This window comes from Salvelinus fontinalis, chromosome 23 (assembly GCF_029448725.1).
Source record: "Salvelinus fontinalis isolate EN_2023a chromosome 23, ASM2944872v1, whole genome shotgun sequence".
Classification (NCBI taxonomy): Eukaryota; Metazoa; Chordata; class Actinopteri; order Salmoniformes; family Salmonidae; genus Salvelinus; species Salvelinus fontinalis.
Genome location: NC_074687.1, coordinates 28,386,675 through 28,400,016, shown reverse-complemented (window position 1 = coordinate 28,400,016; position 13,342 = coordinate 28,386,675). Strand labels below are relative to the sequence as shown.

At 42.6% G+C, this 13,342-nt stretch overlaps 1 protein-coding gene across 7 annotated transcripts in view; it reads right to left on the bottom strand.

Moving 5' to 3' along the window:
- The window catches only part of LOC129821081 (unconventional myosin-Ib-like), a 150,175-nt gene that overhangs the window by 133,088 nt on the left and 3,745 nt on the right, over nt 1–13,342 (bottom strand). For 6 of the 7 annotated variants that reach the window (XM_055878345.1, XM_055878348.1, XM_055878347.1 and 3 more), the window contains exons 1-2: nt 6,530–6,641; nt 1,632–1,777 (exon numbers count right to left, since the gene is read on the bottom strand). In XM_055878345.1, the coding sequence (XP_055734320.1) occupies nt 1,632–1,777; nt 6,530–6,626 (243 nt within the window). In that variant the 5' untranslated portion in view covers nt 6,627–6,641. Of the gene's footprint in view, nt 1–1,631; nt 1,778–6,529; nt 6,642–13,342 lie in introns of those variants that run through there. The other variant, XM_055878349.1, reaches the window with a different exon arrangement.

Sequence of the window (13,342 nt, the reverse complement as noted above, 5' to 3'; positions counted from 1 at the left end):
GACCAATTCTCACAGCCTATGTGTCTAAGATAGGGGAGTGATAAGATCTTTAAAGAATAAACAGAGGAAACTAGATTTCTGCCTGGCTTTTAGTGCCCTAAAGTTAATGAGCCAGTAACAAATCACTCCTCTGTGCGGTATGTAAAGAGGTTACTAGACAGAGTGGAAAATTACCAGTTGAATAGTGTGATTCCACTCAAGCATTTTCACAGCGCTAGACAACAAAAAACATTTTGCTCCAACATTACAGACTGACTTAGACCAACCATATGCTTTAGCCCCCCCCTCCCCTCTATGTTACTGACTGTTTCCATTCAGTGCTCAGATGTTGCACTGCTGGAAATCACATCTTTGTTGAGAGTCAATCAATCAAATTGTAGCAGATCTAGTCTGAATCTTGTCACATTAATCCAGATGAGTAGCTGCAATACATTTTCTCTTGGTATGCCGATATCTTGGACCTACTTTCTACAACGCATGGGGCACCACATGCACTGAGCAGTTTTGAGTTTACCGTTCTTGACAGAGAAATTTGAGGGCAGCTTAGATGTCACAAACAACTCATATAAACACAGGAAGCGATATGAACTTAACTAAAATATCACGAAGTTGAGGGAGCCAGCCAATCATAGTTGAGCGTGGTGACATCAATCTCTGGGCTCTGACTTGGCTCTGTCCTAGTCAGCAGCGAGAAGAGAACCAGAGCCATAATCCTAGAAGCTGATGTCTGGAGACGACCAAATCACAGATAGGCAGGGGTTCCTGGGAGAAGCCAGGGAGCAGAGCCCTGAGACAGAGCCCTGAGACAGAGCCCTGAGACAGAGCCCTGAGACAGAGCCCTGAGACAGAGCCCTGAGACAGAGCCCTGAGACAGAGCCCTGAGACAGAGCCCTGAGACAGAGCCCTGAGACAGAGCCCTCATCCAACCTCTCTATTCCAGACCTGGGTTCAAATACTATTTGGAATCATTTCAAATATGTTATATATGCTTTATTGAGCTTGGCTGTCTTACGGACCAATAGAGTAGTGCCAAAACTGCACACCCTGCCAATCTGGCACTCCAGGCAGGCATGCGCAATCGCTCAAAGTATTTGAAATATTTCAAATAGTACTGGAACACAGGTCTGCCCCATTCATCCACCCCCCCCAAGGGAAGCGGCAGCAGCCAGTTGAATCTCCTCATCCCTTGAGCTCTGATTTGAGACATCTACATTCTTCAGTGATGTGACTTATTGATTGGTCAACTCAGGGCTTTGTGGTGAGGTTGCTGTATCTGTGCTGCTGTTTGAGGCCAGGGCTAAAATGAATAGGCTAAGCACAGGCTCTAGCAGTGAGTTAAGAAACAATGAATGATGCATCTGCAGATTGCTTAAGTGTACACTTTGTGTTTGTCTAAGCTAAGTGTAAACATGCACTTTTCGGGAGAGGGAAGCTGAGGGAACAATAACACAGCTGAACCACGACATTGAGACTGAGGCAGCTGGGGCAAAATTTAGTTACACAGTCAAACGCATCTGAATATTAGCATACATTCAAGTATAATGTGAGTTTCAAATACATTGAGAATATATTAAATGATATAACTCAGCTATGGCTAAACCCAGTTTAACACTTGCTGAGGGAGAACTTACATAGATCTCATTGTGGTCGAAGCGGTTCCTCAGGTTCACGATGAAGGAGTCTTCGTTGAGGGGTTCTAGCAGGACCATGTCCCCCACCCCTATCATGTTGTCCAGAAGTGACGTCTTCACCTCCATCTTGGAATCAGCAGTCCCCCCTGTGAAGAAGAATAACAAATGGAATACATTAGACACAAGGAGTGATTTGAAAACAAGAGAACGGGGGATGAACACGGATATTTCTGGTAAAAGGAAGTTGTTGCTATAGATTACATTATCTGCGGTCTGTTAGTCAATGCATCAACTCTAGAACTTCAGTCATGAACGGTTTTGGGGAACTCCTATGAAGATCAGGCACTCATCCTTGTGCAGTGATAATCTAATCTGGGAGAGTGATGCATTTGAGGGCTTGATTGGCAGTCCACCATACTATAGTAGTCCATAATCCAATTGTAATCCAGCTGTGGTCTGTCTGGAGAGTTTGTGTCAAAGACAGTCAGTGCCCCCCCCCCCCCCCCCCCCACCTCCAAATATCCCTGTCCAGACCGGATAGCATGCTCCCTGCTGATCCAATCGCTGTAATCACCTCACATTAACTTGCCTCATCCAGGTCCATCATGGTATTTGCTTCTAACAGTACCAAAAATTAGAACAGGTCATGGTAGAAATAGTTTTAGTTACTTAGCACCGTGGTCCTGGAATTCTCTCCTGAACATTTTAAAATGTGATGATCTAGTTCGTTGGTGGAGTTTAAACACTTGATCGATGTATATATCATAGAAGAGTATAATTGTTTTTAGGCAAGCTGTTTTTAGTCAAGATGTTTGTGTTTTTAATATAACATGTAATTGTTGTACTGTTTGTGTGTTTATAGTTTTGTTTAATGTTGTGTTAGTGTATGCATGTAAGTTGTTTTGTCTGAAACGTTGTTCCCCCTGCTGCTATTGGACCAGCTCTCTCTTGGAAAAGAGATATTATCTCAATGAGAAAAAACCTGTATAAATAAAAGGTAAGATTAAAAATGAAAAACATTTGACTTATACAAATGGCTGTCTTAGACTGCACTATATACTGAAATGAATGCCTACAGACTACTAGACTATTTCCCCAGCTTGATGGCACCAACTCTGTGCTGTACAGTATGATGCAGGTAAAAACAAAACTTTCCCAAAAACACTGACAGTCACAGCATGTTGCACTGAGTTATCACACTATGCCAATAATACAAGACACCTTAGAAGAAAATACCCAAACCAAGCCAAAAGCCCATGTTTGTGCGTAGTGCTTGTTTCTGCTGATCTAAAGAGCTGGGTTAGAAGGGGAGAACTGAACAATAGACGATGAGCACATTGCTTCACCCAAGCCCATCTGTTACAACAGAGCACAGAGTGTTTGGGGTACAGCAAAGCCCTGTATCAAGGCCTTGAATGTCCCTGGCCTCTCTTTATCTCCATCCCTATAGCACTAGGATTAGTGTCCACAGGAGATGGGAAAAATAGGCGAAAAACTGCCACCCCCAGCAGTGTCTTTGTCTCCAGTTTTCTGGTTCGGTTCTCTCCCCTTCTTTCCAAATATTACCCCCGGTTCGCTGTTAAGCAGCTGGGACAGAAAGGTACTGGTTGCAGATCGCTCCCCAGGTTGTGTCTGATGTCATTTGAACTGTATGACTCTGGGTCGGGTCTTTATGTTCAGATGTTGAACAGGGAGGGCTCAGTGCATCCCCCAAAATGGCACCATATTCCCTATAGTGCACTATTTTTGACAGAGCCCTCTGGTCAAAACTAGTGCACTATTATAGAGCAGCGATTCTCAACTGGTGGTTCACTACTCAAAAGTTTTGAATGGCGGGTGTCCAAGTAAAAAAAAAAAACTTTTTGGGTGGGTATTTTTATTTATGACAAAATACTCAATTCTGAACTTTGACAAGTTAAACCAGGTATAAAGTGTGCAGAAATTAACATGTTTATAAATTTAACCTCTGAACAAGTTTTCAATCACAATATTTTCAATATAGAGCTAATAGCAGCACTATTTTGGTTGATTTTGTGGGTTTCAGTGAGTTCATAAAAATATTTCATTAAGAATATGGGTAAAACGTAATTGACAATGAAAGAAGTGGGCATGTTGTTACCTTGTCATACAATTGCTACATTTCCTATCAATATAGCACTATAAATAGTTTAAGATTTATTTTTGATGATTCTTTTTTGCAATGCGAATATTGAGTAGCAACTGAGACATGGTTGAATTTGGGTCCTGGGGCAAAACCAAGGAGAACGAAACACTGCTATAGAGAATAGGGTACCATTTGGGACGTAGCCTCTCTGAGGAGCAAACCCAACACCAACTCTGCCTCAAGCCATGCGAACGTTCGTGGTCCACCGGGAGGTCAAGAGCGAGGTCCGTTCTTCCATTACATAATTCCCTCAGGAATCTCTCAAGTCCACTGTGTGTCGAGTCGCGAGGTTTGAACAGGCATCGCGCAAGCAGCCAATCAAACGGCCTCAAACCAAACAGTCGCTGAACAAACACGTCCCGCAGAGTTTGAGATGGCTATGTTTAGAACTGCTTGTTATTGGCTGATCAAGAGCTCCTCTGGAGACCTTATGCTATAAGGGTTTAATGGACTTCTGGTTCCACAGACAGCAGTTTTCATTTGATTTAGGATCAGCATCCCACCGTCTAATTCACTTAAAAGGCAAAAAACAGCCCAGAACTATATAAGTGAGCATCGTATGTGTAGTAGACTTCTCCAGGTGCATGTAATGCAAGGAAACCAACAAGGATCAGGTGGGTGGCAGAAAATACAAAAATCTGGATGAGCTACTGCCCTGCCAGCCTGGCAGCCTAGTACCCCAGATTCAGACATCCCTGCCAGGCAGCACCATTAGCAGCCAGTGACGCAACACTGAGCAGCCTCCCTCCATACCGGCATATCGAATCCTATCGAGAGAGAGAGGGAGAACGAGAGAGGCATAGAGAAACAAAGGATAGAGAGAGGGAGAACAAGAGAGAGAGGCATAGAGAAACAAAGGATAGAGAGAGTGAGAACGAGAGAGAGAGGCATAGAGAAAGAAAGGATAGAGAGAGGGAGAACGAGAGAGAGAGGCATAGAGAAAGAAAGGATAGAGAGAGGGAGAACGAGAGAGAGAGGCATAGAGAAAGAAAGGATAGAGAGAGGGAGAACGAGAGAGAGAGGCATAGAGAAAGAAAGGATAGAGAGAGGGAGAACGAGAGAGAGAGGCATAGAGAAAGAAAGGATAGAGAGGGAGAACGAGAGAGAGAGGCATAGAGAAAGAAAGGATAGAGAGAGGCATAGAGAAAGAAAGGATAGAGAGAGGAAGAATGAGAGAGAGGCATAGAGAAAGAAAGGATAGAGAGAGGAAGAATGAGAGAGAGGCATAGAGAAAGAAAGGATAGAGAGAGGAAGAATGAGAGAGAGGCATAGAGAAAGAAAGGATAGAGAGAGGAAGAATGAGAGAGAGGCATAGAGAAAGATGGAGGCAGAGAGAGAGCTAGCCAGATAGCCACCTACCTTCCATAGCATTAGTTTTAGGTCATTTTTGCCTGTTAAACTATCTGGTTAGCTACATTATTACGATTCACATATAGTTAGCTACCTGATAGTTAGGAAGTAAAACATTTGCTTTGTGTTCATCTTATTTCATCTCTATTGCCATGGTGCTGGATGGAAGAAGGTTCAGTGGATGTGTAAGTCCATATTAAGTCAATAGGGCTAACTGGCCAGCTAGCTAGCCACAAAGAATTGGTAGCTAGCCAGTTACCCACGAAAAATGGCACCTACCCACCCATGAGCCCCCTTTCCATTTACTGTAACCATACTTGTCACACACTGAGCACCGACTGACAGACACCGGACGATGAAAAGTATTTGAAATTTGCTCAGTCCAAATCTGAATCTGAATAGCAGTCTGTTTCACTAGACAACACAGTACAGTAGAGCACAGTGCAAAGAAAAGTAAAGTATGTCAGTATAATACAGTACTTACTGTAGAGTAGAGTTTAGTACAGTCCACTAGACTCCGATAACCGAAAGAGACTTTCAAACTCAAGGGGTCATAACATAGCCAACACCACATTCTTTCTGCAGACATCTTTGAATCTTAATTTTGGAAAACGTTGTCACAAACTGAGGGAGATTTTACAGTCATTCGGTAACCAAACTTTACATCTACACTGTTGGAATAAATGTGTTTTTCATAGCCGCGGGAAGTAGGGGTACTGAAGTACCCCCTGATAAATCAAAATTAATCATGTTTTTTGTAACATTTTCTGTGGAACATGTTAAAATTAGTCCTTGTGCATAGAGTTGTATCGTTTAACTTTGCAATCAATGGGTTTTGTCTGGCATACTTTTAAAGTGAAACAAATTGGAGCCTCTGCATCATTCAGTTACCATGGAATTGCCCCATATGCAAAATCTACTTAAATGTCAATGTTACATGGAGGTCTTGGTCCTGGGATTACGAAGCAAGTCACCTAGAACATATTGGTGCTGGCTCACCTCCAGCGTTTGACATTGCCCCATATTTCCAGACTAAAGTAGAGAATATATAATTTAAGGTTCCTGGACTGGGGCCATGAGTAATTTTCCATTTGCATACAGTGGTATGAAATGTAAAATAACCCCCCCCCAACTGACAGCTTCAAACACAAAGATCTGCACTATTAGTATTATTACAATAAATACAGAATAATAAAAGCTTAATTACATAAATAAATATTAGTGAGAACATAGCCATAATACAAACAAAAGAAAGGAGAATGGAATATATTTGAAAAGCCTAAAATTGAAAAATACATTGAGAGCAGAGCCTCAAACATACACACAACCACCTGTTTTGGGCCAGAGCTAACACACAGTACACACACACCTCAGTAGTACTCACCACAGGCAGAACAGAGCAAACACCACTCATCACCATGGCTGAGGGACTTTGCTCCTAAACAACGTGGCAACTTGGCCAGCCTAGAGGGCAAACACATTGTTCTGGATACAGATGAGGGTTGAAATCAACAGCATAAACTATACAAATTTCCTTATCAAAATCATTTCACCTAGCTGTGTTTCCAAATCAATAATTGTTATCCCAATGGGTAAATGAATAGCTATTAAGACAGGAACTCCCCAATCGCCGAGGCAGGACCACAACATCCACTATAAGCATATTGTAAATTCCAAGGTAACACAGTGTTTTTTGATTGTATGTCAAACAAAAAACAATGATTGCAAAGTTAAGCAAACGATACATCTACAGAAAACAGACAATTTTACAAAAACACATTTACTTGAACAGTACAGATGCAGAAGTTTGGTAACAGAAAGATGGCACAAATGGTCATCCAAACTTTGCATCTGAACTGTTCAAGTAAATGTGTTCTTGTAAAAGGTTTGTTTGACATCTGACATCTTGTTGACTCATTGTTTGAGTCTCAGCATCACTCTTGCCATGAAATTGCCCATATGTCTGTTTGTTTGATCTGTCCTACCTATAAAGTTGATCTGGTGCCTTGGCTCACAAAGGCTGTGGCATATATGATGAAACCACAGAATCCACAGTAATACAGAAAGGGGGAACTGCTTTCTGGGTGGATGGAAGGACTTATGGGACCTATGGGCTGAGGGGACCATTCCCCACTCTCTACCACACACATATATAGACTAACATAATGTAATGGTGTCCAGGGTAAATTGTTAAAATGTTAGATGATCATAAATCTAAAATTAAGGAGCTGTAGTGAGAGCAGATGTTATTAGAGGTCGACCGTTTATGATTTTTCAACACCGATACCGATTATTGGAGAACCAGAAAAAAACAATACTGATTAAATTGGACGATTTTTATATATATTTATTATAATGACAATTACAACACTGAATGAACCCTTTTATTTTAACTTAATATAACACATACAGTTGAAGTCGGAAGTTTACATACACCTTAGCCAAATACATTTAAAGTCAGTTTTTCACAATGCCTGACATTTAATCCTAGTAAAAATCCCTGTCTTAGGTCAGTTAGGATCACCACTTTATTTTAAGAATGTGAAATGTCAGAATAATAGTAGAGAATGATTTATTTCAGCTTTAATTTCTATCATCACAATACCAGTCATTAAAACTCATTTTTCAACCACTCCACAAATTTCTTGTTAACAAACTATAGTTTTGGTAAGTCTGTTATGACATACTTTGTGCGTGTCACAAGTCATTTTTCCAACAATTGTTTACAGACAGATTCTTTCACTTATAATTCACTGTATCACAATTCCAGTGGGTCAGAAGTTTACATACACTAAGTTCACTGTGCCTTTAAGCAGCTTGGGAAATTACAGAAATTATGTAATGGCTTTAGAAGCTTCTGATTGGCTAATTGACATCATTTGAGTCAATTGGAGGTGTACCTGTGGATGTATTTCAAGGCCTACTTTCAAACTCAGTGCCTCTTTGCTTGACATCATGGGAAAATCAAAATAAAATCAGCCAATATCTCAGAAAATTAATTGTAGACCTCCACATGTCTGGTTCATCATTGAGAGCAATTTCCAAATGCCTGAAGGTACCAAGTTCATCTGTACAAACAATAGTATGCAAGTATAAACACCATGGGACCACGCAGCCGTCATACCGCTCAGGAAGGAGACGCATTCTGTCTGAGATGAACGTACTTTGGTGTGAAAAGTGCAAATCAATCCCAGAACAGCAGCAAAAGGACCTTGTGAAGATGCTGGAGGAAACAGGTACAAAAGTATCTACAGCCACAGTAAAACGAGTCCTATATCGACAAGCTGAAAGACCGCTCAACAAGGAAAAAGCCACTGCTCCAAAACCACAATAAAAAAGCCAGACTACGGTTTGCAACTGCACATGGGGACAAAGATCATACTTTTTGGAGGAATGTTATCTGGTCTAATGAAACAAAAATAGAACTGTTTGGCCATAATGACCATCATTATGTTTGGAGGGGAAAAAAGGGGGAGGCTTGCAAGCCGAAGAACACCATCCCAACCGTGAAGCACGAGTGTGGCAGCATCATGTTGTGGGGGTGCTTTGCTGCAGGAGGGACTGGTGCACTTCATAAAATAGATGGCATCATGAGGGGAGGAAAATTGTGTGGATATATTGAAGCAACATCAAGACTTCAGTCAGGAAGGTAAAGCTTGGACGCAAATGGGTCTTCCATTTGTGGGCACATTTGTGGGCAGAACTGAAAAAGCGTGTGTGAGCATGGAGGCCTATAAAGCTGGCTCAGTTACACCAGCTCTGTCAGGAGGAATGGGCCAAAATTCACCCAACTTATTATTGGCTACGTGAAATGTTTGACCCAAGTTAAACAATTGAAAGGCAATGCTACCAGATACTAATTCAGTGTATGTAAACGTATGATCCACTGGGATTGTGATGATAGAAATTAAAGCTGAAATAAATCATTCTCTACTATTATTCTGACATTTCACATTCTTAAAATAAAAAGTGGTGATCCTAACTGACCTAAGACAGGGATTTTTACTAGGATTAAATGTCAGGCATTGTGAAAAACTGACTTTAAATGTATTTGGCTAAGGTGTATGTAAACTTCCAAATTCACTGTAAATAAAATCTACTTAGTCTCAAATAAATAATGTAACATGTTCAATCTGGTTTAAATAATGCAAAACCACAGTGTTGGAGAAGAAAGTAAAAGTGCAATATGTGCCATGTAAAAAAGCTAACGTTTAAGTTCCTTGCTCAGAAAATGAGAACATATGAAAGCTGGTGGTTCAAATATTCCCAGATCTTCAATATTCCCAGTTAAGAAGTTTTAGGTTGTAGTTATAGGAATTATGACGCATCGACTATTTCTCTCAATACCATTTGTATTTCATATACAGTGGGGCAAAAAAGTATTTAGTCAGCCAGCAATTGTGCAAGTTCTCCCACTTAAAAATATGAGAGAGGCCTGTAATTTGTCATAGGTACACTTCAACTATGACAGACAAAATGAGAAAAAAATCCAGAAAATCACATTGTAGGATTTTTTATGAATTTATTTGCAAATTATGGTGGAAAATAAACTATTGTTATTGACCAAATACTTCGTTATATACCCTTTGTTGTCAATGACAGAGGTCAAACGTTTTCTTTAAGTCTTCACAAGGTTTTCACACACTGTTGCTGGTATTTTGGCCCATTCCTCCATGCAGATCTCCTCTAGAGCAGTGATGTTTTGGGGCTGTTGCTGGGCAACACGGACTTTCAACTCCCTCCAAAGATTTTCTATGGGGTTGAGATCTGGAGACTGGCTAGGCCACTCCAGGACCTTGAAATGCTTCTTACGAAGCCACTACTTCGTTGCCCGGGCGGTGTGTTTGGGATCATTGTCATGCTGAAAGACCCAGCCACGTTTCATCTTCAATGCCCTTGCTGATGGAAGGAGGTTTTCACTCAAAATCTCACGATACATGGCCCCATTCATTCTTTCCTTTACACAGATCAGTCGTCCTGGTCCCTTTGCAGAAAAACAGCCCCAAAGCATGATGTTTCCACCCCCATGCTTCACAGTAGGTATGGTGTTCTTTGGATGCAACTCAGCATTCTTTGTCCTCCAAACACGACGAGTTGAGTTTTTACCAAAAAGTTATATTTTGGTTTCATCTGACCATATGACATTCTCCCAATCTTCTTCTGGATCATCCAAATGCTCTCTAGCAAACTTCAGACGGGCCTGGACATGTACTGGCTTAAGCAGGGGGACACGTCTGGCACTGCAGGATTTGAGTCCCTGGCGGCGTAGTGTGTTACTGATGGTAGGCTTTGTTACTTTGGTCCCAGCTCTCTGCAGGTCATCCACTAGGTCCCCCCGTGTGGTTCTGGGATTTTTGCTCACCGTTCTTGTGATCATTTTGACCCCACAGGGTGAGATCTTGCGTGGAGCCCCAGATCGAGGGAGATTATCAGTGGTCTTGGATGTCTTCCATTTCCTAATAATTGCTCCCCCAGTTGATTTCTTCAAACCAAGCTGCTTACCTATTGCAGATTCAGTCTTCCCAGCCTGGTGCAGGTCTACAATTTTGTTTCTGGTGTCCTTTGACAGCTCTTTGGTCTTGGCCATAGTGGAGTTTGGAGTGTGACTGTGAGGTTGAGGACAGGTGTCTTTTATACTGATAACAAGTTCAAACAGGTGCCATTAATACAGGTAACAAGTGGAGGACAAAAGGAGCCTCTTAAAGAAGAAGTTACAGGTCTGTGAGAGCCAGAAATCTTGCTTGTTTGTAGGTGACCAAATACTTATTTTCCACCATAATTTGCAAATAAATTCATTAAAAATCCTATAATGTGATTTTCTGGATTGTTTTTTCTCATTTTGTCTGTCATAGTTAAAGTGTACCTATGATGAAAATTACAGGCCTCATCTTTTTAAGTGGGAGAACTTGCCCAATTGGTGGCTGACTAAATACTTTTTTGCCCCACTGTATGTATATACTGTATATATATATATTTTTTTTTATATATAAATCGGCCGATTGATCGGTATTTTTTGTTCCTCCAATAATCGGTATTGGTATCGGCGTTGAAAAATCATAAATCGGTCAACCTCTAGTATGTACATGTAGGTATGGTTAAAGTGACTATGCATATATGATGAACAGAGAGTAGCAGTAGCGTAAAAGAGGGGTTGGTGGGTGGTGGGACACAATGCAGATAGCCCAGTTAGCCAATGTGCGGGAGCACTGGTTGGTCGGGCCAATTGAGGTAGTATGTACATGGATGTATGGTTAAAGTGACTATGCATAAGATAAACAGAGAGTAGCAGCAGCGTAAGAGAGGGGTTGGGGGGCACACAATGTAAATAGTCCGGGTAACCATTGGTTACCTGTTCAGAAGTCTTATGGCTTTGGGGGTAAAAACTGTTGAGAAGCATTTTTGTCCTAGACTTGGCACTCCGGTACCGCTTGCCATGCGGTAGCAGAGAGAACAGTCTGTGACTGGGATGGCTGGGGTCTTTGACAATTTTTAGGGCCTTCCTCTGACACCGCCTGGTGTAGAGATCCTGGATGGCAGGCAGCTTTGCCCCAGTGATGTACTGGGCCGTACGCACTACCCTCTGAAGTGCCTTGCGGTCAGAGGCCGAGCAATTGCCGTACCAGGCAGCGATGCAACCGGTCAGGATGCTCTCGATGTTGCAGCTGTAGAACCTTTTGAGGATTTCAGGACCCATGCCAAATCTTTTTAGTTTCCTGAGGGGAATAGGCTTTGTTGTGCCCTCTTCACGACTGTCTTGGTGTGTTTGGACCATTCTAGTTTGTTGTTGATGTGGACAGCAAGGAATTTGAAGCTCTCAACCTGCTCCACTACAGCCCCGTCGATGAGAATGGGGGCGTGCTCGGTCCTCCTTTTCTTGTAGTCCACAATCATCTCTTTAGTCTTGGTTACGTTGAGGGATAGGTTGTTATTCTGGCACCACCCGGCCACGTCTCTGACCTCCTCCCTATAGGCTGTCTCGTCGTTGTCGGTGATCAGGCCTACCACTGTTGTGTCGTTTGCAAACTTAATGGTTGTGTTGGACTCGTGCCTGGCCATGCAGTTGTGGGTGAACAGGGAGTACAGGAGGGGACTGAGCACGCACCCCTGGGGACCAGTGTTGAGGATCAGTGTTGCAGATGTGTTGCTACCTACCCTCACCACCTGGGGGCGACCCATCAGGAAGTCCAGGATCCAGTTGCAGAGGGAGGTGTTTAGTCCCAGGTTCCTTAGCTTAGTGATGAGCTTTGAGGGTACTATGGTGTTGAACGCTGAGCTGTAGTCAATGAATAGCATTCTCACATAGGTGTTCCTTTTGTCCAGGTGGGAAAAGGCTGTGTGGAGTGCAATAGACATGGCATCATCTGTGGATCTGTTTGGGCGGCATAAAAATTGGAGTGGGTCTAGGGTTTCTGGGATAATGGTGTTGATGTGAGCCATTACCAGCCTTTCAAAGCACTTCATGGCTACGGACGTGAGTGCAACGGGTCTGTAGTCATTTAGGCAGGTTGCCTTTGTATTCTTGGGCACAGGGACTATGGTGGTCTCCTTGAAGCATGTTGGTATTACAGACTCAATCAGGGACATGTTGAAAATGTCAGTGAAGACACCTGCCAGTTGGTCAGCACATGCCCGGAGCACACGTCCTGGTAATCCGTCTGGCCCTGCAGCCTTGTGTATGTGACCTGTTTAAACGTCTTACTGACGTCGGCTACGGAGAGCATGATCACACAATCATCCGGAACAGCTGATGCTCTCATGCATGCCTCAGTGTTGCTTGCCTCGAAGTGAGCATAGAAGTGATTTAGCTCGTCTGGTAGGCTCGGGTCACTGGGCAGCTCACGGCTGTGCTTCCCTTTGTAGTCTGTAATAGTTTGCAAGCCCTGCCACATCCGTTGAGCGTCGGAGCCCGTGTAGTATGATTCAATCTTAGCCCTGTATTGACGCTTTGCCCGTTTGATGGTTCGTCGCAGGGCATAGCGGGATTTCTTGTAAGCTTCCGGGTTAGAGTCAGGGTATATGCAGCAGTTTGGACCGCCTGGCTCGTTGCGAACTGCATGAAGACTATTTCTTCCTAACAAAGACAGCCAACTTCGCCAAACGGGGGATGATGTAACAAAAACACATTTGCGGGGGGAAAAAAGCACAATCGTTGCACGAATGTACCTAACCATAAACATCAATGCCTTTCTTAAAATCA